At 37.6% G+C, this 27,219-nt stretch overlaps 1 protein-coding gene across 1 annotated transcript in view; it reads left to right on the top strand.

The window, feature by feature from the left end:
• The window catches only part of LOC128649448 (glyoxylate reductase/hydroxypyruvate reductase), a 61,553-nt gene that overhangs the window by 21,265 nt on the left and 13,069 nt on the right, over window positions 1–27,219 (top strand). Inside the window, exons 3-6 of the mRNA XM_053702720.1 lie at window positions 7,873–7,945; window positions 14,866–14,982; window positions 25,625–25,713; window positions 26,785–26,889. Of these exons, the coding sequence (XP_053558695.1) occupies window positions 7,873–7,945; window positions 14,866–14,982; window positions 25,625–25,713; window positions 26,785–26,889 (384 nt within the window). The remainder of the gene's footprint in view (window positions 1–7,872; window positions 7,946–14,865; window positions 14,983–25,624; window positions 25,714–26,784; window positions 26,890–27,219) is intronic.

Below are 27,219 nucleotides of genomic sequence, written 5' to 3'. Positions count from 1 at the left end.
TTCAGGAACAGTGAGTACCTATTTGGGGTTTAGTCTTAGGATTTTTTTTATTTTTAAGATTAGGGATTTTATTGGGCTGTACAAGAGCTGATTGCCCTTTTAAGGGCAGTAAAATAGCTGAATGCCTTTTTAAGGGCAATGCCCATACAAATGCCCCTTTAGTGGTGTCAGGGTTTTTTCCCTGCTTTGATTGCTATGTGCTGCTGGCAGCCATTTTACTCACATCTCTTGCTGACTCCGGTGCATACTGTGTGATGCTGCTCATTTCCTGCACTTCCTTTTATGGTCAGACTGGTGTACATCATCCGTGTGAGACAGGATGCAGTCTCAGAATTGTGATGCCATCACTTATTATTTAAAGGGACTCTGTTCAGTATGCTTTGCCCTTGCGTTGTCTCAGACCTGTTTGTGAGAGCTCCCGTGTATTACCTGGCTGTCTGATGTCCCTCCTGGTTCCTGATCCTTGGCTTGTTCCTGACTCTACTGTTCTCCTTGTTCCTGATTCCGGCTCGTCTAACTACTCGTTTTGGCTCCTGACTCAGCTCATCTGACTATTCGCTTTGGCTCCTGACTCGGCTCATCTGACTACCAGCCCTGGTTTTGATTCCTGGCTTGTTATTTGACTTGTGGACTTTTTTATTATTTTTTTGCTATTAATAAAGGTGTGATTATTTTTGCACTTCTCGTCTCAGTCTGATTCCTGGCATCCTGACAAGAGGCAATGGGTAGTTTAGTTTTTTTAGTGTTAGTTTTTTTTATTTTGGGGGGTTTGGTGGGTGGGGTGTTTTACTGTTATGGGGGACTTAGTATTTATATAATGTAAAAGGGCTGTTTAACTTAGGGCAATGCCATACAAAAGGCCCTGTTAAGGGCTATTGGTAGTTCAATTTAGATTAGGGGGTGTTTTTATTTTGGGGGCTTTTTTATTTTCATAGGGATTATGTTTAATTTTTTTTATTTTTGATAATTTTTCTGTAATGTTAGACTTTTTATTTTTTATAATGTTAAATTAATTTTTTTGTAAATTAATGTTAGGATTTTTTTTAAGTGTAAGTTAGTAGTAATTGGTGTTAATTTAGGGGGTGTTAGGTTAGGGGTCTTAGTAATTAAATTAGTTATTTGCATTGTGGGGGGTTGGCAGTTTAGAAGTTAATAGGTTAATTAGGTTTATTGCAATGTGGGGGATTAGCGGTTTAGGGGTTTATATGTCAATTAAGTTTATTGCGATTTGGGGGTTGGCAGTTTAGGGGTTAATAGTATAATTAGTTTCTTAAAGTAATTACTTGTGTTTTGTTTGTGGTAAAACATACTATTTGTAGAGATACAGAATATACAGAGTGGACCCGGTTGTTTAACTTCAACCAACTTCCTAGAGACCATAGCTAATTAAGGGCCATTATATTTTTTTCTTTGTTTACATCTAAAAAAATTATAAATTAAAGCATTGAAAACAGAAATGTATCTATCTTGACCTATAACCTAGGCAATACTTACCAGGTGAGACCCCTCCATGGTGGGGGTAACCATTCCTCCTTTACCTATAACCAAATCTGGCAGAAGAGGACTGTAAAACATCCAGGTTGTAATGACTAAAAAAAGTGTTGGGAGTTTTTCATACAGCTGCTTGGCAGATGTCAGATACTGATGCATCATTCTGAAATGCCCAGGATGTAGACACTGCTCTACTAGAGTGCAGCTTTAACCCCTTCAGAACTGGAAGTTAAGTTGATAAAATCTTCATTACGCACTGGACAATCCAGGAATAAATAGTAGTTCTGGCAGGTAACTGCCCCTTACTATGGCCTAGTTACTATGGCCTAGGGCAGGGATGGGGAACCTTGGCCCTCCAGATGTTTCAGAACTACATTTTCCATGATGTTTAACTGGACTTAAAAGTGCCTAAGCATCATGGGTTATGTAGTTCTGAAACATCAGGAGTGCCAAGATTCCCCATCCCTGGCCTAGGAGAACAACAACCAGGGAACTAGTTTTCTTGAAATTCTTTGTTCTGTCAACATAATAATGGAGACCATCTACCAATTTGTTTGTGAAATCTGACACCATCTTTAATAAAAATTCTGCAACGGTTAAAAGAACTACCTTATCCTAATGAAATAAAAGTGGCTGCAATTCAGAAACACACCTTGCAGACATGCTAGCCACTAAGAACACTTAGTCATCAGAGTTAAATACCACATTTCAGTGGTTCAAAGGGAGATTCCATCAAAGCATCCAACACAAGAGGCTGATCCCATGAAGGAACATGATTTCTAGGATAAATATTTGATAATGCTTAAAAAAAAGAGAGTTAACCAATGGATCTTATGCCCATCAAACTCTTGATGTTGCTGATATAGCCAAGACTTGTACTTTAAAGGGACACTCAAGTCAAAATTAAACTTTCATGATTCAGAAAGAGCACACAATTTTAAGAATTTTTATAATTGACTTCCATTTTTAAATTTTGCAAAATCTTTTTATGTGCAAAAAAAAGAGAAGTTAGATCACACTGCGCTGGGAGAATGCATACACTTATAAGCCAATGGGTTAAATGGAGATTCCTCTAACTCCAAAACAAATAACTGACACAAACACAGTGGTGTTCAAAAAACAACACTATTCAGCCCTTGGCGCTGCCAAAACAGCCAAAATAAGTGAAAACCAAAAAATAAGTCACTTTAGTAAATATAGCCAATTTATAATCCCAAGACCAAAAAGGATACGTAATTCTATAGTAAAAAAGACTTACCGGGAGAAATGAGTCATAAAATGGATACAAATTTATTAAACATCACAGACAATTCATAAAATAATCTAACACATCTTATCCCCTAATGCACTGATCAGGCATAAAAATAAGTGTAGCAACAATTAAAATAAATGTCCCTATACAATAAAATCTAAACAAAACAATGAAAAAAAATAAAATGAGAAATGCATTTAAAACTAATGGATCGCTGGGATGAGAGGTCAAAATGGTGAGCCCAGGGAGGCAATCAGATTTGGAAACCACGTCAGCTGGAGGTAAGAACCGTCTGGAGCTGCAATGAGATCGAGACCCGGATCAAAAGACAAGAAAAGAGCCACAAAATTATGGTGTTCACTTTTACTTACACCATAATGGTATTCTGTACACTCCGGCTCTTTTTCTTTTCCCCTGGTGTTTCAGCAGATAGTTGCCGCGATATCCCCTCTTTCAAGCAGCACTTTTCAGTGAGTCAATCCGGACCGCTCAGAGAAAATCTTGCAATCTCGGCCAAAAAGGAAGTTTTCGTTAGGAACACCTGGTTCACAAGCGTAAGTGGGCGGAGCAACGCGTTTCAGCCCGTTCTGGGCCTTTGTCAAGCTCCTGATGATCGGAGTATCCGGTCTTTTAAACCATCTAGGATACCTTTGATTGGCTGTAACTCAGAGTGAAACAGTCACTATATTAGCATAATCGTCTGATGCGAGCATGGAACAACTCTGTAGTCTTCAGATATACATACAAAGAGATTTTTCTGTTATTAACATATAAACAGTGTAATCGTTATATTCTAACCAGTTAACAAGTGCATCATTACAGAAAATGTAACAAGTGCTAACTTTATATACTTGATACAATGTAATTTAGTCAGATGTTTGAACCAATTTCTTAACCTCAAATATATTGCCGGTATATATTCTGTTTCTTAAAGGGACAGTACCCACAACTAAATGTGCACAAACATCAGATTTTCAACATGTTTGATTTCAATAAATAAATGAATGAATAATATAACGATCAAAAGATAAAAAATAAAAATGGAAGTAAATATAAAGAAAATATATATAAATAACAATAAAAATAACAATAAAGATACTTAATATTTTTGTAACCATCTAAGACTCATCTCTCCAATGGGACAAAATCTATAGCCAAAAGATATATAACCTACAAAAAATATATAAATTAAGGATTTTAATGAGAAAATGAATAAAGACTGTGCATATATTATTGTATATTCCATACGTTATTCCTTATGGTAGACATATATCCTCAGAGGTGTGAATTCTTATATATCACCCTACAGTTGTCCGATTAACATCATTATGAATTTGGGCCATATAAACAAATAAAATTTAGTTAGTCTCTAAGGAAACACCCTATGTCAAAATCTAGATTTAAACCATTTGGTTTCAATGTTTTTAAATCGAAAATCCATTTTGTCTCCCTTTTTAACAAATTAGATTGCATATTACCCCCTCTCCAATTTTTTCTTATTTTATCTATACCTATATAGGAGAAGCATTTTAAATCCCCATTATTACAGGCAGCAAAATGTTTGGGGATGGGTAATTCCTTATTCCTCTCTAGGTCATATTTCTCTATGGACCATATGTGCTCTCGAATACGGTCTCGTAGGGGTCTTTCCGATTCCCCCACGTACTGCTTTCCACAAGAACATTGTATGAGATAAATAACAAATTTATCCGCACATCTTATGGTTTCATTTATTTTGAAAGATTTCCCTGATATATTTGATTTAAATTCTTTCTCCTTTTTGGAGTGTTTACATGACTTACAAGTCGGACAAGGGAAAAAACCTTTCAATTTTTTTCCCTCTAAATTCAATTGGGTGTCTCTACTCTTACTCTTCTTTTCAGTTGGTGCCAACATAGATTTTAGATTTCTAGCTTTTTTATAAATGATTTGTGGTCTTTTTGGGAGTAGTGGGCCTATTAATTCGTCATTTTTTAGAATTCCCCAATGTTTATTTAATATCTTCTATAGGAGGAACTTATTATTACTATAATTTGTGATAAATGGGATAAATATATTGTCCTTCTCTAGATTCTTACTTTTCTTATTTACATTTTTATCTTTATTTACTAAATCATTCCTGTTTACACATCTTACCCCCTGTCTAATGCCTTCTATTTTTTCATCATTATAGCCTCTTTCTAAGAATTTTTGTTTGAGCTTCCCTGACTGATCATCATAATCCTCTAGTTTGGTACAGTTCTTCTTTATACGCAAAAATTGTCCCTTCGGGATGTTATCTACCCATCTTGGATGGTGGCAGCTCGTGTAATGCACATAGCTATTTGCATCCACACTTTTAAAGTGCGTTTTTGAGTGCAATTTATTATTAATAGGAAATAGTTCAAGATCTAGGAAGTTCACACTTAGTCGACTCTTTTCATAAGTGAAATGCAGATTTGATTCATTGTTATTCATATTCCTAACAAAATCATCAAATTTATCCTCCTCCCCTCTCCAAATAATGAGGATATCGTCTATATATCGTTTATAGGACACCAGGTTTGCTCCAAACTCATTGTTAGTGAGAAAACAATGTTCCCAAAAACCCATAAATAAGCTTGCATAACTTGGAGCAAACCTGGTGCCCATTGCCGTTCCTCTTTCCTGGTTATAGAATTGTGATTCATAACTGAAAAAATTATGGGTCAAAATAAATTTTATAGAATCCATAAGGAATCCCTTTTGTTCCTCCTTTAGATTCTCATCTATATCTAAAAAATATTTAACCGCTCGTAGACCATCTTGATGGTCAATACAAGTGTACAAAGATGTTACATCGCACGTGGCAAGGAGAAAGTCCTCCTGCCACGTGACGGTCTCTGCCAATGATAGAACATCTGTGGAATCCTCTAAATACGAGGGTAATGATTTTACAGATTTCTGCAAAAAGATATCTAAGTATTCCGATAAATTGGCTGTAAGGGAGCCAATTCCCGAAACAATCGGCCTACCAGGTGGATTGATTAGTGTTTTATGAATCTTTTTATATGCACAAGCTCACAGGGTATACGTATACTAGTCTGTGATTGGCTGATGTCTGTCACATGGTAGAATGGGGCTAACAAATGGGATAAAAAATACATTTGCCAGAAAAAAAAAATCTACTGCTTCTGTGCACTTGTTGATTATGCAATTCTACTGTATTTAGTGGTCCTTTAAGAGTAGCTGAAGATAAACCTTGCTGGAAATCATCATGGAGAAAATAAGGGAGACAACACAGCTGAAATTTTTCTGTAGAGCAATTATTTTTTCAACATCCAAGTATAACATATGTCCCATATTCTATACTAAGTCTTGCAGGTACACTATTTCCTTGCTTGGAAAAGCAAATTAATCACTGTGCAGATTGGAAGAATGATGCTGCTGGACTTCTTTTCTCCCTTAATCCTTTATATAGGAGACTGTTATTATGTTGTCTGAAAGAATCTTTACTGCCTGGCCATAAATAATATCTTGTAAAGCCTTCAAAGTTTGTAAGACTGCTCTAAATTAAAGAAGATATTCTGGCGATGATGCTTATTCTCATTCCCAAAGACCTTGAACATGCTACTGATTGCAGACTGCTCTTCAACTCCTTTTGTTGGGGTCCGTTTTGACTTCAAAAGGATCCCCTAAAAGAGATTTGGTATCTTCAACCACCAAATGAGTTGGCTCTTGAGGGTATCGAAAAGGAATCCTCTGAGAAAGAGGGAGATATTTCTTCCATTGCTAGTGGAAATGTAGTTGAAAAGGCCTCATTCTCCACCCATCTGACCATTTAAATTGTCGAGGTTAGCTTTCCCAGAATCTTCATTTGGAAGTCAATTGTCTGACTATGAAGATTTTTCAAGAATGCAATTAATTTCAGAACTTTTTGATGGGGGTAGAAACACCATATTCTTTTTTGTATTAAATAATGCTCCCAAGAAGACTGCTTGTTGAACGTGCTGCACCTGACTTTTGTATCATCTAGCCAAGGGTCTGCAGAATATGCAAGACCTGCTGAGTATAAATTGTGGCCTACTGTTCTAAATATGCCAGTAATAAAATGTAATTTAAATAATGCAGGAGAATGATGCCTTGCTTGCACATTTTTGCTATTGAAGGAATTAGTACCTTAGTAAATGTTTTTGGAGCCATAAACATTTTCCAAAAGGAAGTGCCAGAAACTGAAAATGTTGATTTCCTATTGCAAATAATAAACACCTGTGATGGGGTGTTACAGGAATATGAAAATATATGTATTTCAGGTCAGTAGATACCAGGAAGGCATTGTCTGAAAAAAACAACCTCAATAAATTTTGCCATTTCAAAAAGCTATTAAGCACCCTGAGATGCAACATAGGTCTCTAAAATTTGTCATTTTTACTTATCAGGAACATTCTGGAATAAAAACTGTAAATGACCACAGAACAAATGTTGCTCCGGGTACTGAAAAATTGCCTTCTGTTTGACCTGATCCTGAGGTATCTGGGACTGTACAAAATACTGATGAGGAGGGTTTTTTTAATTCCAAAATGTAACTTTGTTGAATTACTTCCATGATCCATACATCCTGAATTATCTGTAAATGGAACAACCTTGCTTCCCCAGGAATTATTTGGGTACAGAGACCATCAATATGATTTTATGAGGACATAGGCCTACCTCGTCTTTTGGTTCATGCTGCCATATAGATCTATAGGTTTTGTCAGTAAAGGTTTAGTTTGTAGAATAGCCCCTAGGTGAGCGAAACTGAGCATGTCTGTAAAAGATAGATGCTGGTTTTCTACATTTTGCTGCTTGTGTCAGGAATAGACATGTTCCACCTCTTCTCAATAGACAATTAAATATTCATTTTTCCCCCAAAATAGTAGGTATAATCAAAAGGAAAATTAAAAAGATTTAATTTGGACGATGAATCTGTATCTCACAGCTTTAACCATAAGGCTTGCCTTTCTAGATTAGAGCATGCTATACTCCATACATTGAGATGCAATAAATCGTGCATAATTTCATAATAGAAATTCAATAATTTGTGCAGATTTGAAAGAAAAAAGACTTGGAAATACATTATAGAATGATTTTGTAAATTGTTTTAATACGCTATGTTTTTAATGTTTCCGCAGGACCCAGCCTTAAAGTGGTTAGCACAATGTCTGTAGGATATGATCACTTATCCCTTGATGAGCTTAAAAAAAGGTAAAGTATCACATTAAATCATACATTAAACTTTTAACGTATTGTTAAACAATCTGACTTTAACAAATATTTACTGATACATATTAGAAATAATATCTACTGTTCTAATGATATAGGGGCCAATTTATCATCGGTCTGTCCAATATGATCTGCTCAGCATACTCTGTCAGCATTTATCATTGCACAAGCAGTTCTTGTGAACTGCTTGTGCAATGCCGCCCCCTGCAGATTTATGGCCAATAGGCCTCTAGCAGGGGGCGTCAATCAACCCGATCGTATAGGATCGGGCGGATTGCAGACCACAGCCTCAGAGGCAGCGGACCAGTAATGGAGCAGCGGTCTTAAGACCGCTGCTACATAACGGCTGTTTCCGGCGAGCCTAAAGGCTTGCGCGGAAGCAGGGGCATCAGGTGCTATTTGGCCCTTGATAAATCGTCCCCATAGTCTTCATTTCAATCAGATCTTTGTTTAAAAAAAATATCTAAATTAAAAAAATATGACTGTCCCTTTGAATATTTACTCCTTACTTTTTCACTGTTAATGCATGTTTCATTTCAGCTTTCAGCAATATTATGGTTTAAATGGACATTATACACTGAGGGCTAGATTAAAAGTGGAGCACTATTTAGCGCTTTTGCTCAGCACTAGAAGTACATTTTTGTGCGCGTTGGTTAGTGCTTGTATAGCAAGTTAATAGTAAACATTTTGCACGCAAGTGAAACCCGGCATGCATTAAATAAAAGGATTTTGGAACATTAGAATGTAAAATATGTGTAACGCAGTATCCTGTTAAGGCACACAAAGAATTAGTTCACTTAAGGTACATTATGTACATATTAAATATAAAATATTGCAAAAATATTAATGATAATTATTAATAGTTACTTTAAAATATACATATATATTCTTTGAATTTTTAAGAACATCTACAATAATTATTTACATTAATTATTAATGTTTTTCAATATTTTATATTTAATAAATACATAATGCACCTTAATATAACTCATGTCGGGTTAGCGCAAATAAAGAATTAGTCTACTCCTGTGGGGTATATGTGCATGCGTGCATGGAGGTGCATCCCCTATAAAAACCAGCTCATGAAGGTGCAATCTCTTTTGAAGGTCCAGAGAGATACGAAGTTGCAAGGGAGAAGATTCAATTATGTTAAAATCCGTACCGCCATCTGAGACCAGTAGTTATGAGTTTTACGCAACAAAACTGATCCTCCCGCATCGCAAACACTATATTAAGCCTATTAACCCCTAATTTGCCGCTCCCAACATCGCCGCCACTAATAAAATTTATTAAACCCTATTCCCCCGCTCCCCGACATCACCCATACTATACTAAAGTTATTAACCCCTATTCCCCCGCACCCCAACATTGCCCACACTATAATAAATCTATTAACCCCTATTCCGCTGCTCCCCGACATCGATGCCACTAAATAAAGTTATTAACCCCTAAACCTCTGGCCTCCCACATCACTACCACTAAATAAACCTATTAGCCCCTAAACCGCCAGCTCCCCACATTGCAACAACCTAAATTAAACTATATTAACTCCTAAACCTAACCGTAACCCTAAACCTAACACCCCCTTACTTTAACATAATTAAAATAGAGTTAAATTAAAGTTACAATTATTAACTAAATAATACCTATTTAAAACTAAATACATACTTACCTGTGAAATAAAACCTAAGCTAGCTACAATATAACTAATAGTTATATTGTAGCTAGCTTAGGTTTTATTTTTATTTCACTGGTAAGTTTTTATTTATTTTAACTAGGTAGACTAGTTAGTAAATAGTTATTAATGATTTGAATTAGCCAATAGGAATGACAGCTGCTTAAATCCTATTGGCTGATTTGAACAGCCAATAGGATTTTAGCAGCCCTAATTCCTATTGGCTGATTTAAATTTTTCAGCCAAAAGGAATGCAATGGCACCCCCAGTATAAAAGGGGTACCTTGCATTTGAATCCTCAGTGTGCGGCGGACGATCACATGAAGAGGATCTCCACGTCAGATTGATGGACCTCCGCCTTGGACCTCCACCTTGGACCTTCGCTTCCGTGCATCAACGCCTCCACAGGGATGAAGAAGATGCCGGTCCCATGATGGATGAATATGGAGCCGCATGTATGACGATGGAGCCGCCAGGATGAAGATCGTTCAAGCGGGACTTTAGCAACTGTGAGTACCTTAAGATGGGTTAGTGTTAGGTTTTTTTTAAGGCTTTTTGGGGTGCGTTTTTTTTTTTTTTTAGATTAGGGTTTGGGCATTTCTTAAAAGAGCTAAATGCCCTTTTAAGGGCAAGAAAAAGAGCTGAATGCCCTTTTAAGGGCAATGACCATACAAATGCCCTTTTCAGGGCAATGCCCATACAAATGTCCTTTTCAGGGCAATGGGTAGATTAGGTTTTTTAGATAGTTTTTTTTATTTTGTGGGTTTGGAGGGGTGGGGGTTTGTAATGTTAGTGGGTATTTGTATTTTTGTTTAGAAAAATATCTGATTTCTTTAGGGCAATGCCCTACAAAAGGCCCCTTTAAGGGCTATTGGTAGTTTATTAAAGATTAGGTTTATTTTATTTTGGGGTGTTTTTTTAAAAAAAAATGGGTATTAGAATAGGAATAATTGTTATTATTTTGGATAATTTGTTTGTTATTTTGTGTAATTTTTTTGTTTTAGGGTGTTTACTGTTAGGGGGTGTTTGATTTTCTTTTTTAGCAAAAGAGCTGTTAACTTTAGGGCAATGCCCTACAAAAGGTCCTTTTAAGGGCCTACAAAAGGCCCTTTTAAGGGCCCTTTGTAGTTTATTATAGATTAGGTTGTTTTTTTCATTTTGGGGTGTTTTTTTTTTTTTAAACAGGGTATTAGAATAGGAATAAATTTTATTGTTTTGGATAATTTCATTTGTTATTTTTTGTAATGGTAGTTTCTTTTATTTTTTGTAATTTTAGTGTTTTATTTTTTTTGTAATGGTAGGTTATTATTTTTGTAATGGTAGGTTTTAGTGTAAGGCAGCTTAGGTTTTATTTCACAGGTAAGTTTGTGTTTATTTTAACTAGGTAGTTAGTAAATAGTTAATAACTATTTTACTAACTAGTCTACCTCTTTAAAATAAATATATACCCTGTGAAATAAAAATAAAACCTAAGCTAGCTACAATATAACTATTAGTTATATTGTAGCTAGCTTAGGTTTTATTTCACAGGTGAGTTTGTATTTAGTTTTAAATAGGTATTATTTAGTGAATAATTGTAACTTTAATTTAGCTGTATTTTAATTATGTTAAAGTTAGGGGGTGTTAGGTTTAGGGTTACGGTTAGGGTTACGGCTAGGTTTAGGGGTTAATATAGTTTAATTTAGGTTGTTGCGATGTGGGGGGCTGGCGGTTTAGGGGTTAATAGGTTTATTTAGTGGTAGTGATGTGGGATGCCAGAGGTTTAGGGGTTAATAACTTAATTTAGTGGCGGCGATGTTGAGTGCGGCGGAATAGGGGTTTATAGATTTATTATAGTGTGGGCGATGTTTGGGTGCAGGGAAATAGGGGTTAATAGCTTTAGTATAGTGGCGTCAATATCGGGAGCGGCAGATTAGGGGTTAATAGATTTATTTTGGTGGCTGCGATGTCGGGCGGCAGATTAGGGGGTAATAACTTTATGTAGGTGTCGGCGATGTCGGGGGCAGCAGATTAGGGGTGTTTAGACGTGGGATTTATTTTTGGGTGTTAGGTTTCAACGTAACTTTTTTTTTTCCCCATAAACATCAATGGGGCTGCGTTACGGAGCTTCTCATTCCATGATCGCAGGTGTTAAGTTTTTTTCTAACACGCTCTCCCCATTGATGTCTATGGGGAAAGCGTGTACATCAAAGCAGCACTTGTATTTTGTGCGATATGGAGCTCAACGCAACCATATCGCACGCACAAGCCGGCTGTTTCAAAACTCGTAATGGCAGCGCTATAGAGGGTGAAATAACGCAACTTTTGTTGCGTTCGTTAACTACTCTCTATCGCGCATAATTCGTAATCTACATGAATAGAAATAACTATTATATAAAAACTATACTTTTCAAAGTTTAAAAGTGACCATATAGCGATAGAAAAAGGTGCCGATTTCATGTAATGGGCGCCATGTACTAAGCCGTCAATTTTTTCCGCACAGACCGTATCGAAATAACCCGCCAGCATTCGCACCATGTGGATGGCACTTCGTTACATGAATGTACTAAAAACCAAGCCGTAAAATTTTGCGTCTATTGTGTGTCGAGGACAATCGGATTATTGATAACTTTGAAGCTTTGTTCAGCGCGAAAGAGCAAAGTTAAGAAGCAGTCTGCGACCTGATTGGTTTAGTTCTTTACCCACGTGACGATCTAGGTGTCATAATCGTCAGACAAGCGGAAGGCACACGTACCTTGGAAAGATGACCATCAAAGCATCAATAACTTTGGTTAGGTGCCTCGAAAAAGCAGACTGGCTGATGCCAATTATAACGCTAGACACAGCTTGGAATGAACCGGTGGCAAAAAAGTGTAAGGCTGCCAACAGTTTTAATAGTCCGGGTATGGCTTGTGAACGCGCTGTCATAGGTTCCAGGTATTCTGCTATTTCATTGTAAAGTTCCATAATAGCTTCTCTGTCCAAACGGAATCTCTGGATAATCTCTCGATCAGAAATGCTTTCCAAACCCATACGTGGAAGGAAAACTCTAGGGACTCTGATTCTTCTACCTCTCCTTCTTTGCAAGTTGTCAACCGGTGCCTGTATAGCCCTTCTTCCTCGTAATTGAATTAATCGGAAAAGAAACATGTGTAAAAGTGTCTCCATCTTCATTCAGTGATCCAAAAACCAATAATGCTACAATAGTAGTCTAGTCCTTTCACTTAAGTACTTCTACCTGGCGTCAGGTTGAGACGCCCTATAGTTTTCTATTGTATTCGCTACCTAAATCGTAACTTTTTTTTTTCCCCATAAACATCAATGGGGCTGCGTTACGGAGCTTCTCATTCCATGATCGCAGGTGTTAAGTTTTTTTCTAACACGCTCTCCCCATTGATGTCTATGGGGAAAGCGTGTACATCAAAGCAGCACTTGTATTTTGTGCGATATGGAGCTCAACGCAACCATATCGCACGCACAAGCCGGCTGTTTCAAAACTCGTAATGGCAGCGCTATAGAGGGTGAAATAACGCAACTTTTGTTGCGTTCGTTAACTACTCTCTATCGCGCATAATTCGTAATCTACATGAATAGAAATAACTATTATATAAAAACTATACTTTTCAAAGTTTAAAAGTGACCATATAGCGATAGAAAAAGGTGCCGATTTCATGTAATGGGCGCCATGTACTAAGCCGTCAATTTTTTCCGCACAGACCGTATCGAAATAACCCGCCAGCATTCGCACCATGTGGATGGCACTTCGTTACATGAATGTACTAAAAACCAAGCCGTAAAATTTTGCGTCTATTGTGTGTCGAGGACAATCGGATTATTGATAACTTTGAAGCTTTGTTCAGCGCGAAAGAGCAAAGTTAAGAAGCAGTCTGCGACCTGATTGGTTTAGTTCTTTACCCACGTGACGATCTAGGTGTCATAATCATCAGACAAGCGGAAGGCACACGTACCTTGGAAAGATGACCATCAAAGCATCAATAACTTTGGTTAGGTGCCTCGAAAAAGCAGACTGGCTGATGCCAATTATAACGCTAGACACAGCTTGGAATGAACCGGTGGCAAAAAAGTGTAAGGCTGCCAACAGTTTTAATAGTCCGGGTATGGCTTGTGAACGCGCTGTCATAGGTTCCAGGTATTCTGCTATTTCATTGTAAAGTTCCATAATAGCTTCTCTGTCCAAACGGAATCTCTGGATAATCTCTCGATCAGAAATGCTTTCCAAACCCATACGTGGAAGGAAAACTCTAGGGACTCTGATTCTTCTACCTCTCCTTCTTTGCAAGTTGTCAACCGGTGCCTGTATAGCCCTTCTTCCTCGTAATTGAATTAATCGGAAAAGAAACATGTGTAAAAGTGTCTCCATCTTCATTCAGTGATCCAAAAACCAATAATGCTACAATAGTAGTCTAGTCCTTTCACTTAAGTACTTCTACCTGGCGTCAGGTTGAGACGCCCTATAGTTTTCTATTGTATTCGCTACCTAAATGGTCGCGAAGCAAATCACGCGAAGTTACAGTGAAAGTTGGAGCAGATGGATTAGTTGTAACATTCATAATTTCTGATTACAGCGAATTTACGTGCGATCGAACATGTAGTAAGTGGAAAAAGGCTTCGGAACGATCAGTTGCGTAAAATTATGATCACTGATGAAAATAGTGGTTTTTCGACCCGATCGCAGATTGGTACATACGAGAAGCAGATCGTGAGCGAATTTTGACGGACGGTCACTTCGAAGCTTAGTACATGGCGCCCAATGTGGCTCTGAAAATTGTTGATGTTCTATTTCTCAGAGCTGGAAATGCACCCTGCAGACTTCTCTAGGCATATCCTGCGATCACACTTTACAAAACGTGTTGTATTTTAAAAATGTGATATGTAGATTGCATTTGCAGTATTAGAAAACTACTTTTACAGAGTACAGAAGGGGTTTCCTTCTAATATTGCAGCTACACTGTAACAAACGTGTTACTAATATAGAACACATTTGGTACAGTGTGGTCGCATTATTAGAATTAAAACACGTTCAGTACAGGGTCAACTTACAATAGCTTTAAAAATATGATATAAAAAACAATTCCAAAAAACACGTTTTACGTAGTGCAAAGCCGCTATTTACATGAATGAATTACTACTTGATTTGAAGAGAGTGAGGTTATAAGTTGCATAAGTAGTTATTCGTTGAAAATATCCTCAATTTAATTTTTTTTTATGAACTTTTTCTTCTTACCAGGAACATCCGAGTTGGATTTACACCCGATGTATTAACAGAAGCTGTGGCGGAACTTACGGTTGCACTCTTGTTGGCAACATCTCGAAGACTTATTGAGGCTGTGAATGAAGCAAAAAAGTATTGAAAAGAAATTATTACTTTTCTATAAACAAACAGATCTCATTCAGACATAAACCCAATATAGTTTTCAATCTTAAATTGTAGCACAGGTTTGTTTAGGTTACCTGGTTATAATGTGCAAGAGTATTCTATTGTTACTATCAATGCACCAAATGTATTGTCACAGAGAACTAAATTTTTTGTTTTTTTTATTGACGGAGTGGCCCTTCTTTGAAATTAAAGGGATATATCAGTCAAAACTGAAACACTTAGCTCTGCATTTCAAATTTAAACAAAGCATTTTGCAGTGAACTTGTTTTAGCAAAATTGCTTCTAGTAAAAGTTATCATATCTTTTACCGTGCCAGACCACATGGAGCATATCTAGGTATGTTTTGTGTACCAGCATTTGGACTGTGTTCCTGCTCAGAGAGCCTACAGTTTCTGTATTGTATTAGTGATGACTCAATTTGCATGTACAATTTAATTTTGGCTGAAATATCAAAATTAAACATTAAAGTCAGAAAAAAACATCTAACTTGACAATGTAAAGAGAAATTAAATATCAAAAGTTTCTTTTAATCATAATAAAATAATAATAATAAATAAAATAAGGAAATATTAAACCGATATAGGACTTGATTCAAGGGATACTCTAAAGGAAAATTTTACCTTCCTAGCTGTGTATCTTATTAAAGTGCCATAAAACAGGTTGAGATCTGTGCATACCCTAAAAGGGCTAATTAAGTAAAAATAGTTTGCATAAAAAAGATTGTTTAAAAATTGCTGGCAAGTATTTTAAAATAATTTTCAAATATAAAAAAAAATTAGTTACATAGCCATGCTGTCTGGATTAGTCTGATCCACTCCCCCCCTTATCAGTGTTTAGCATCAGAAACACAGGCATTGTATTTCAACAAAGTTCACAGCAGCTTATTTGCTTCTAGGCATGCTCCAGCAGACACTAAGGGGCCGATTTATCAAGATCTGAATGGAGCTTGATGCCCCTTGTTTCCAAGTTATGAAGCAGCGTTCTAAAGACTGCTGCTCCATAACTTGTCCACCTGCTCTGAGGCAGCGGACAGAAATTAACCTGATCGCATATGATCAGGTTGATTGACCCCCCTGCTAGTGGCCGATTGGCCGCAAATCTGAAGAGGGCAGTATTGCACAAGCAGTTCTGGTGAACTGCAATGATAAATCTACATCGTACATCGTATCATGTCCGCTCGCACTTTGATAAATATACCCCTAAGTGTTAAAGTCTTGCATTCTACCAAACAAAGGTGGATATATAGCCATAGAAGGAATTGTGTGTGGGAGTTACAGCTGTGCAATTCGGAAACTTAAAAGAAAGGGTTAATGGCGAGGCACTGCAGTATAAATTTGCAGGTAAACTAATTAAAGTACATATTATTATATTTTGTCACTATCCCAACTTGTTTTATGTCCCTTTAAGGGCTGTAAAGGAGAGTAGAATGTAAAAAATAATTTCAAAATATAAATAAAATATAACATTTGAAGTCATATTTTATTTTTTTCAATGTAAAATGAGTCTCACATCCTCAGTGAGTAGGCTAGATAGGGGAGTTTTTGGTTGTGTCTGAAGTTCTTCCACATCTGTTGTTGTATTCACTAAGCATTTAACCCTCACTAATTCATCTCAACGAATGCATGCTGGTGATTGTGTATAAAAATTTGCTATGCACATATTAAGCTGATAGAAAATGACTTGTATGTGAAACTAGAAGTAAATGCAAGTATCATTTGAAGCATTCGGCTTCTTTGTTAGAATCTGAGTGCAGAAAAAAATGTTATTTGGCTCTTTTCAGAGCTCGATTGATTCTGATGCAAGATCTCTACATTAAGATCTAGATTTGCCAAGATCTTAATGTGGAGATCTTTTACCATAATCAATCCGGCTCTAAAAAAGAGTCCAATAGCACTTACGCATTTGGATCCTAACAAAGGATCTGAATGCAAAAATTTGATTTGTATGTGCTTCAGAAAATAAATGTTGTTATGAGTTCTGTGTTCTCCTTCTCACATTACCTTGCATAAGAAAGTATCATTACTTACTATGGGAGGCAGCTTGCCATTTACCGGGACTTCAAGGTTCAGTCCCCTTTTTTTTTAGATAATTGAGTGATGTTTGGCCCTGCAAGAGCCAATGTGATACCTCACTTCATGTCGGGGAATTTTAGAGAATCAGGTCCATAGACATCCACAGCATTAGTCATCTTATTTATAACCTAAGTATAAACTATCAGAAATATTACTATTTTGTCTGGTGTGTGTAAATAAGTTTTGCAGTGTGATTTCAGTCCCCTGTCCTTTTGTTTTAAAAGGAACATTAAACTGCAGAGTAAAACTACAGTTGCATGGTTAGTAATCATTTTGCTATTGGTTTTGCTCCTGTGCCTGCTGCTGTCTTAAAATCCATTCTCTTATTTTAACTCATTAAAGAAGCCAGTTGGTAAAGATCTGCATCTTTATACTGGGTGTTACCATCTTGGTGCACACCTATTATTGTATCATGTGACAGAAGAGGCGTTCTTTCACAGATCATTGAGGTTGCTACATTTCTGCATTATTTTTACATAGTTTTAAAGTTATATAGCATATAAAAAAAATCCCTTAGGAATAATAAAGAGCAATGCAGCCACTGCAAAAAGATACAACTGACACTCTATATTGAGGACTCTAAACTAAAGTGCACAATAGCTTGTCAAGAAGACAACAATATCACTGATCTGTGAATAGGAACCACTACTATCACAAAGTTCAAGAATATTTAAGCTCAAAGATGGCGGCGCCCTGTATAAAGATATGCGGAGCTTCACTAACCAGCACTTGTCATGGGTTAAAATAAGAGAACGGCTTTAAAGTGAGCTGCAAAAATAGGGGAAAAAAACACTTGCATAGTGAGAAATAACCATACTACTGCAGATGTATTGGGGATGGTGTGGTTCTCCTTTTGGTGTTTGCTACTGCAGATGTACTCAGCAGTTTAATGTCCCTTTAAGATCCCTGATGAGTGTTTGGGCAGACTTTAAATGTGCTTTTGTTTCTAATAGTTTGTTCTTATGTATTAGAGCTAAAGACCATAATACAGCAAGTCTCTAAGTTCAAAAAGCAGAAAGATGAGTACATAGAGCAAAATGTAACGCTCCTTGGGATACATGATAAAGCCATTTTACTGTGACCATTTTATTAACCCCTTAATGACCGCAGCACTTTTCCATTTTCTGTCCGTTTGGGACCAAGGCTATTTTTACATTTCTGCGGTGTTTGTGTTTAGCTGTAATTTACCTCTTATTCATTTACTGTACCCACACATATTATATACCGTTTTTCTCACCATTAAATGGACTTTCTAAAGATACCATTATTTTCATCATATCTTATAATTTACTATAAAAAATTTTATAAAATATGAGGAAAAAATTGAAAAAACACACACTTTTTCTAAATTTGACCCTCAAAATCTCCTACACTTCAACAACTACCAAAAAACTCCCATGCTAAATAGTTTCTAAATTTTGTCCTGAGTTTAGAAATACTCAATGTTTACATGTTCTTTGCTTTTTTTGCAAGTTATAGGGCAATAAGTACAAGTAGCACTTTGCTATTTCCAATTTTTTTTTAAAGTTACATTGGAACACTGATATCTGTCAGGAATCCCTGATTAACCCTTCACATATATATATTTTTTAAAAGAACACAACCTAAGGTATTAAACATGGGGTATTTTGACTCTTTCCATGCAACTATTTTACCACCAATCTATGCCAAAGTTTGAAAAAAAAAAAGTGGTGATTTTTTGACAAAATAGCAATTCAAGAATACATTTACTGAGAATGTTAAGGGTTACTGCCAAATAACACCCCAATATGTCTTCAGCAGCATCTCCTGAGTACAGTGATACCACCCATGTATAGGTCTGTTGGGTTCTCTGGGGGCTAAAAGGCCTTATTTTTAGGGAGCGCATTCCAGTTTTTTAACTTGGAATTTTCACATCTGTCATCATGCACCCATGTCCTATTTGGGACATTTCTGAAGCCGGACAATGCAAATTACCCCCATCAAACCATATATTTTTAAAAAGTAGACACCCTAGGGTATTTCAAATGATGGTATTTTAACACTTTGCATGCACTAATTCAACCACCAGTCTTTGTCAAACTTTTGGGTAGTCATTTTGGTGTGTTATTTTTCACACGCATTGTACTTTAGGCATGGATTCTCAGTTCCTGTTATATGTTACTGACCAAAAACACCTCAATATGTATTCAACAACATCTCCTGAGTACAGTGATACCACCCATGTATAGGTGTGTTGGGTTCTCTGGGGGCTAAAAGGCCTTATTTTTAGGGGGCGCATTCCAGTTTTTCAACTTGGAATTTTCATATCTGTCATCATGCACCCATGTCCTATTTGGGACATTTCTGAGAAAGCCCTGTAAGAGGGAGAAACGCGCTGATGATAGTTACAGCTGCCTTACACTTCACATCTTGTCTAAAAGGACTGTACTTCTGTTTTGGAGTGAAGGATTCTTCAGCTACCCACGGACAAAACGAGGACTACACTGTGAAGGGCCAGACACTTAAATTGAAGCCGGTCTCAAGTCACACACTAATGGTCCTTTTATTATTAGATCTACAGAGGAAATCTGGTTATTTTGTGACCCTGCGTGCGATCCTGCACTAAGAGCGGAGTTCACCACCTTTATTATAGCGGCCGCTATAGTTCACCTTCAAGCTATCCTGACCAATAGGATTGCCCATACAGAGACGACGCCTCCCGATTTGTGACGTCACGGGACACGTACACGCCTCACGGAGGTGCCTCTTGATACATGGACGGTACACCTAAAGGTAAAACGGGTCTACACTAACCCGGCTTTGGTTCTCCTTTGAATCATCTGAGGACTTTAGATTTGATGCTGACTTCTCCCTCATAATACTGAGATAAGATGTATATTGGCAACAACAGTTTTTATTGTGTGTTTTTTATACATCGGAGACGTCCGATTCTTAAATGATCTATGTTTTTTCCTTCTCCTTTTTTTAGGACATATATCAATGTAATTGTTTGTTTTAAATTATAACAAGTAAACTGATCCTATTTATTTCTATTTTGTCTGTATAGCAATTATTTTTAAACTGTTTAGCACCTTTAGCTTTTTTAGCGCTTCTCCTCATTTTCATTCTTTCATTTTTGAAAAGTAGACACCCTAGGGTATTTAAAATGCTGTTATTTTAACACTTTCCATGCACTATTTCAACCACTAGTCTTTGTCAAACTTTTGGGTAGTCATTTTTTTGTGTTATTTTTCACACACATTGTACTTTAGGCATATATTCTCAGTCCCTGTTATGTGTTACTGCCAGAAAACACCTCAATATGTATTCAACAACATCTCCTGAGCACAGTGATACCACCCATGTATAGGTGTGTTGGGTTCTCTGGGGGCTAAAAGGCCTTAATTTTAGGGGGCGCATTCCAGTTTTTCAACTTGGAATTTTCATATCTGTCATCATGCACCCATGTCCTATTTGGGACATTTCTGAAGCCGGGCAATGTAAATTACCCCCATCAAACCATATATTTTTGAAAAGTAGACACCCTAGGGTATTTCAAATGCTGGTATTTTAACACTTTCCATGCACTAATTCAACCACCAGTCTTTGTCAAACTATTGGGCAGTCATTTTTTGTGTGTTATTTTTCACACACATTGAACTTTAGACATGAATTCTCAGCTCCTGTTATGTGTTACTGCCAAAGAAGACCCCAATATGTGTTCACTAACATCTCCTGAGTACAGTGATACCACCTATGCATAAGTTTCTTGGCTTGTTCGGGGGTGTAATGCCAAATGTCCAACATGCGTTTGTGATTTTTTTTTCACATTTAACATATTTTCTTTGCCTATTGTCTTTTTGGGGGTATTTTAACATACCCCAATTTATTTGTTTCCATGAATGTGCATATTTTTGAAATGTTGACACCCCAAGGTATTGTATATGGTGTGCTTTGATGCATTTGAAGTAACTGTTTTAGCCAAAAAAATTGGAGAAAGTGTATGGTGGCATTTTTTCAATTTTCATTTTTACACACACATTGCTTTTTGACTATGATTTAGGAGAGACTGTTGTAAGTTAGTGCAAAAAAATACTTCAGGTTGTTTTCTGCTAGGCACCCTGAGTACACCTATGCCCCCCATGCATAGGTTTGCCAGGATTTTGGGAAGGTTATGTTACAATTTTTTGACTTGTGATTTTAGTTATTAAGTGAGAGTATTTCTTCTGATAGGCCTATCTTTAGTTTGGGGCCTATTGTAAACCCCACTTTTATTTATTGCCATGAAAGTGTATATTTTTGAAATGTTGACACCCCAAGGTATTGTATATGGTGTGCTTTGATGCATTTGAAGTAACTGTTTTAGCCAAAAAAATTGGAGAAAGTGTATGGTGGCATTTTTTCAATTTTCATTTTTACACTTACATTGCTTTTTGACTATGATTTAGGAGAGACTTTTGTAAGTTAGTGCAAAAAAATACTTCAGGTTGTTTTCTGCTAGGCACCCTGAGTACACCTATGCCCCCCATGCATAGGTTTGCCAGGATTTTGGGAAGGTTATGTTACAATTTTATGACTTGTGATTTTAGTTATTAAGTGAGAGTATTTCTTCTGATAGGCCTATCTTTAGTTTGGGGCCTATTGTAAACCCCACTTTTATTTATTGCCATGAAAGTGTATATTTTTGAAATGTTGACACCCCAAGGTATTGTATATGGTGTGCTTTGATGCCTTTGAAGCAACCGTTTTAGCCAAAAAAAATTGGAGAAAGTGTATGGTGGCAATTTTTCAATTTTAATTTTTACACACACATTGTTTTTTGACTATGATTTAGGAGAGACTGTTGTAAGTTAGTGCAAAGAAAATACTACAGGTTGTTTTCTGCAAGGCACCTTGAGAACACCTATGTCCCCCATGCATAGGTTTGACAGGGGTTTTTGTAAAAATAAAAAAAAGAACAGCCCCATTTTAGAAAAAAAAAATATATTAGTGAAATGTAAAAATCTGGCACATTAAAAGTAAAAAAATAACAAAAAATGTAACAGTAAACATAACAAAAAAAAATAACAGCAAATGTATTTATTTTTTAAAAATTGACCATTGTATGGTACCGCTTGAAGCAGTCCCCAATGCAGAGTCCAGGCTGTCCAGGGCAATCAGGACAGTGATATACAGTGTCCCTTCTCTGCCCCCTCTTGGTACAGACTCTGCATTTTTTTTGTGGTCTCTGCTTTGCGGCAGTAGGGGGGATTTTAAAAATAAAATGAGTAGCCCCAACTCTGCTCTCTCCCATCACCGCCCGGGGAGCAGGTGCATCATGGTACAAAATCCCCGAAATGATCTGGAGCTGAAATTGTAAAAAAGTCTGTTTCATTCCGGGGTTTGCTTTTTTGAACAACAAAAAAGCGTTGTGGGTTGCAATCTGCATTAGGTAAATTGCAACCTTTTTGTACCAGGCCCTTGTCTTCCGCATAATTAGGTAGGGCTGCAGCAGCTGATCTGCCAGATCAACCCCACCCATATGCCGGTTATAAGACTTGATGCACACTGGCTTCCTTATGATCTCAGCTCTGCCACGTACAGAGACCGCCACCGTCCTCTCTGTGTGGATGGTGGTAAGAAGGTATACATCCTTCTTGTCTCTGTACTTAAGTGCCAACAGCTCCTCTTGGCGCAGAGCTGAGGTCTCCCCCTTCGTAGCCGGGTGCGTACAAGTTGTCCTGGGAAACCTGTGCGGTTCTTATTAATAGTACCGCAAGCTACTGTATCAAAGCAATACAGTAGCTTGAACAAAAGGACACTTGTATAAAAATTGTCTAAGTACAAGTGATACCCTTTGTTCATTAGGGGTAATATCAGGTCCCAGACAATCTTGCCAGTGGTTCCCATATGTTCTGGGCAACCTGGAGGGTCAAGGTGGCTATCCTTTCCCTCATACACCCGGAAGGCCTGAGTATACCCAGTCTCGCTCTCACAGAGCTTATACACCTTTACCCCATACCTGGAGCGCTTGGAAGGAATATACTGCTTGAATCCCAGCCTTCCCTTATACTTCATCAGGGATTCATCAACGCATATATTCCTTCCAGGTGTATAAGCCTCTGCAAACCTGGCAGAAAAGTGGGTAATCAGGGGGCGGATTTTATACAGCCTGTCAAATTGGGGTTGCTCCCTAGGGGGGCACAGGCTGTTGTCGCTGAAGTGCATGAAATGAAGAATCATTTCATACCTCTGCCTCGACATACTCTGGGAGAAAATGGGGGTAGAGCAGATGGGGCTACTGCTCCAGTAGGAGGGAACGGAGGGCTTCTTTATGATGCCCATCAGCATAGTCAATGCCCAGAATTTTTTAAATTCTGGCACATTGATGGGGGCCCATTGCTGCTTTGCCAAATATGTTTCAGGCTTTGCAGCATGGTACTGATGAGCATATAAATTAGTTTGGGCGACAATGTTCCCCAATACATCATCACCCAGAAACACCTCCAGAAACTGTTGGGGGCTAAAACTTGCCACATCTATATTTATGCCAACATTTGCTGTGAAGGGTGGGATATCTGGCCTCTGGAGATGAGGCGTTACCCACTCTTCAGCGGCAATGGCAGCAACACGCCTCCTTCTAGCAGGGGGGCCGGCAGGGGGGCTAGCAGCCACAGATACATCACTATCAGTTGAGACTGCATCTAATGATGTATCTGAGCATATGGCAGGGTCAAAATTGGGGTCTGAGTCAGACATAGAGGCATCTGACTCTGACGCAAGGATGGCATATGCCTCCTCAGCACTATATGTTTTCTTTGACATTATTGTATCTGTCACAGAAAACCAAAATTAATTAATTAACTAAATGGCCTTTGGTTTTTTTTAAAAAAAGTACAGCTATGCTAATGCCAGTGATTTATAGCGATCACTGGCAAGCTAGGGGTTAAATACTCTTTAAATTAAATTAAATTAACTAAATGGCTCTGAAAGGAGCCTTTGGTTTTTAAAAAATTACAACAACAAAAATTAACCCCTAAAAAAATGCACAGACAGCAAAAAAGTACAGCTATGCTAATGCCAGTGATTTATAGCGATCACTGGTAAGCTAGGGGTTAAATACTCTTTAAATTAAATTAGCTAAATGGCTCTGAAAGGAGCCTTTGGGTTTTTAAAAAATTACAACAACAAAAATTAAGCCCTAAAAAAATGCACAGACAGCAAAAAAGTACAGCTATGCTAATGCCAGTGATTTATAGCGATCACTGGCAAGCTAGGGGTTAAATACTCTTTAAATTAAATTAAATTAGCTAAATGGCTCTGAAAGGAGCATTTGGGTTTTTAAAAAATTACAACAACAAAAATTAACCCCTAAAAAAATGCACAGACAGCAAAAAAGTACAGCTATGCTAATGCCAGTGATTTATAGCGATCACTGGCAAGCTAGGGGTTAAATACTATTTAAATTAAATTAAATTAGCTAAATGGCTCTGAAAGGAGCATTTGGGTTTTTAAAAAATTACAACAACAAAAATTAACCCCTAAAAAATGCACAGACAGCAAAAAAGTACAGCTATGCTAATGCCAGTGATGTATAGCGATCACTGGCAAGCTAGGGGTTAAATAGTCTTTAAATTAAATTAAATTAGCTAAATGGCTCTGAAAGGAGCCTTTGGGTTTTTAAAAAAAAATACAACAAAAATTAACCTCTAAAAAAATGCACAGACAGCAAAAAAAAGTGCAGCTGTGCTACTGCCAGTGATTTATAGTGATCACTGGCAAGCTAGGGGTTAATGGCTCTGAAAAGAGCCTTTGGATTTTAAATTTTTTAACAAATAAAAGAAATAAATCTCTCTCTGCTAAAATACAGGTCTCTCTCTCTCTCCAACAAAATAGCAAGTGAGGAGAGGGAGGGAGATCCACACTGATCAGAGTCAATATTTACAAATATTGACCTGATCAGACAAATGGGAGATTTTATTATTATTTTTTTTTTTTTTGTGGGAAGGCTCAGATTGGGTGACCCTAGCTTGCCCCTATGATGAGGCAGGCTAGGGACACCCCCAGAGGCCCCATGATGCACTGGGCATCGCCATTTTGGAAGCCTCATGGGGGAGGGGGGGGGCTATATAGGGGCTTTTATATTTTATTACCCGTTTTTTTTTTTCCCTATTTTTAATTTAATTTATATACTAACTAAGTGCCTCGACCCACCGAGGCACTTAGCACACTAGCAGAGCATCGGAAGCGTGTCCGATCGCTTCCGATGCTCTGCTGCACTGCCGGGCTCCACGTGGAGCAAAACCGGAAGTGATCACTCAAGGGGGAGTGATCAATCCGGTCCCGGCACTCCGGAACAGCACTGCAGGGATGCCTAGACATCGAGGCATCTCTGCGGTACTGTAATAGTGTCTGGAAGCGATCTTGATCGCTTCCAGCACTCACTTTAGCCGAGGACGTGCAGGGTACGTCGTCAGGCGTTAACTGCCTTTTTTTTTTCCGGACGTACCCTGCACGTCCTCGGTCACTAAGGGGTTAAATGTATAGTATGCACCTGTGATACCATAAACAGCATTCTTCTTTTTTTTTTTGCCTAGTGGAGGATGGGGAACCTGGAAACCCCTCTGGATGTGTGGAAGTGGTCTTACTGGGAGCACAGTTGGGATCCTTGGCCTAGGAAGGATAGGTGAGCAATAGATATTTATGTAATTTTTATCACAGCACCTGTTTCCACTGCTTACCACAATTTGTTTTCTTAAGCGCAAGTTATTCACCGAGTCCTGTTCTATACAAGTGTTCAAAAATCAATCCAGTAACAGCACTGTTTTCCAAATAAAAAGTTCCTTTATTGAGCTACACCCCGAGGCACCCACTTTCCAAGTAGACAAAAATACAGTAAGTTCACCTGTTCCAAGAGGCTGGAAGAGAGATACCAAGCCAGAGACCTGCCACAGAGTCAATTTCCAGGTGCTTATTCTGGTCAAAGAAGGTGTTTTGCCAGAGGGGCCCTGGAATGCCCGCTTCCAGCATAGTGTTTACGATGCGGGAGTGCGGCGGTTTAGGGGTTAATATGTTTATTATAGTGGCGGCGATGTCCAGAGCGGCAGATTAAGGGTTAATTTAATTTTAGTGTTTGTGATGGGGGAGGGCCTCGGTTTAGGGGTTAATAGGTAGTTTATGGGTGTTAGTGTACTTTTTAGCACTTTAGTTATGAGTTTTATGTTACAGCGTTGTAGCATAAAACCCATAACTACTGACTTTCAGTTTACGGTATGGATCTTGATGGTATAGGCTGTATCGCTCACTTTTTGGCCGGACAGGCAAACTCGTAATACCGGCGCAAAGGAAGTCCCATTGAAAAAGGACTTTTGGAAAGCTGCGGTAGTTACGTTGCGTTACGGACACAAAAGTGTGCGGTGCAGCTACACCTGCAAGACTCGTAATACCAGCGGTAGTGAAAAAGAGCCATAACGCTGCTTTTTCACTCATACCGCAAAACTCGAAATCTAGCCGCTTGTGAAGTTGGTCTAACTATAACTTAATTACATATTTATCAGGGGTGCTTTTAATTTAAACCTTCACCCATCTTGATAAATTGAGGAAACCTGATATGGGAAACTAATGGAAATTAATTTATCTGTATGGTATAAAGTTTGTGTTGTACAATATGTTTATAACCAGTGATGATATGAAATGGGGACCTTTGTAAAACAATGTGTTCTCCGACTTATAAATGTGTTTCTTTTATTTTATACAGGTGAGGCTATTGTCAACCGTCTAAAACCATTTGGGGTCAAAAAAATTATATATAATGATATTGCACAAAGGAAAGAATTGGCAGCAAAGATATCAGCTGAATTTGGTAAGTGTAAATCTCATCAAATAAATAAAAATAAATTACATACAGGTTATTCACCAATATTGCTACTTTTGCTGCTATCAAACCTCAAACAGGTTACGATTCAAATATATATCCACAAATGGCTTAATAAAAGTAAATGATCATAATTAAAGGGACAGTAAAGTCAAAATTAAAAGTTTTATGATTCACATAGAGCACGTTATTTTAAACAACTTTCCAATTTACTTCTGTTATCTAATTTACTTAGTCCTCTTTATATTCTTTGTTGAAAAGCATACCTAGCTAGGCTTAGTTGCAACAATACACTACTGGCAGCCTTTGGCATAGGTA

This window comes from Bombina bombina, chromosome 2 (genome assembly GCF_027579735.1).
Source record: "Bombina bombina isolate aBomBom1 chromosome 2, aBomBom1.pri, whole genome shotgun sequence".
NCBI classification, from domain to species: Eukaryota; Metazoa; Chordata; class Amphibia; order Anura; family Bombinatoridae; genus Bombina; species Bombina bombina.
This window is presented reverse-complemented; position numbering and strand designations above follow the sequence as displayed.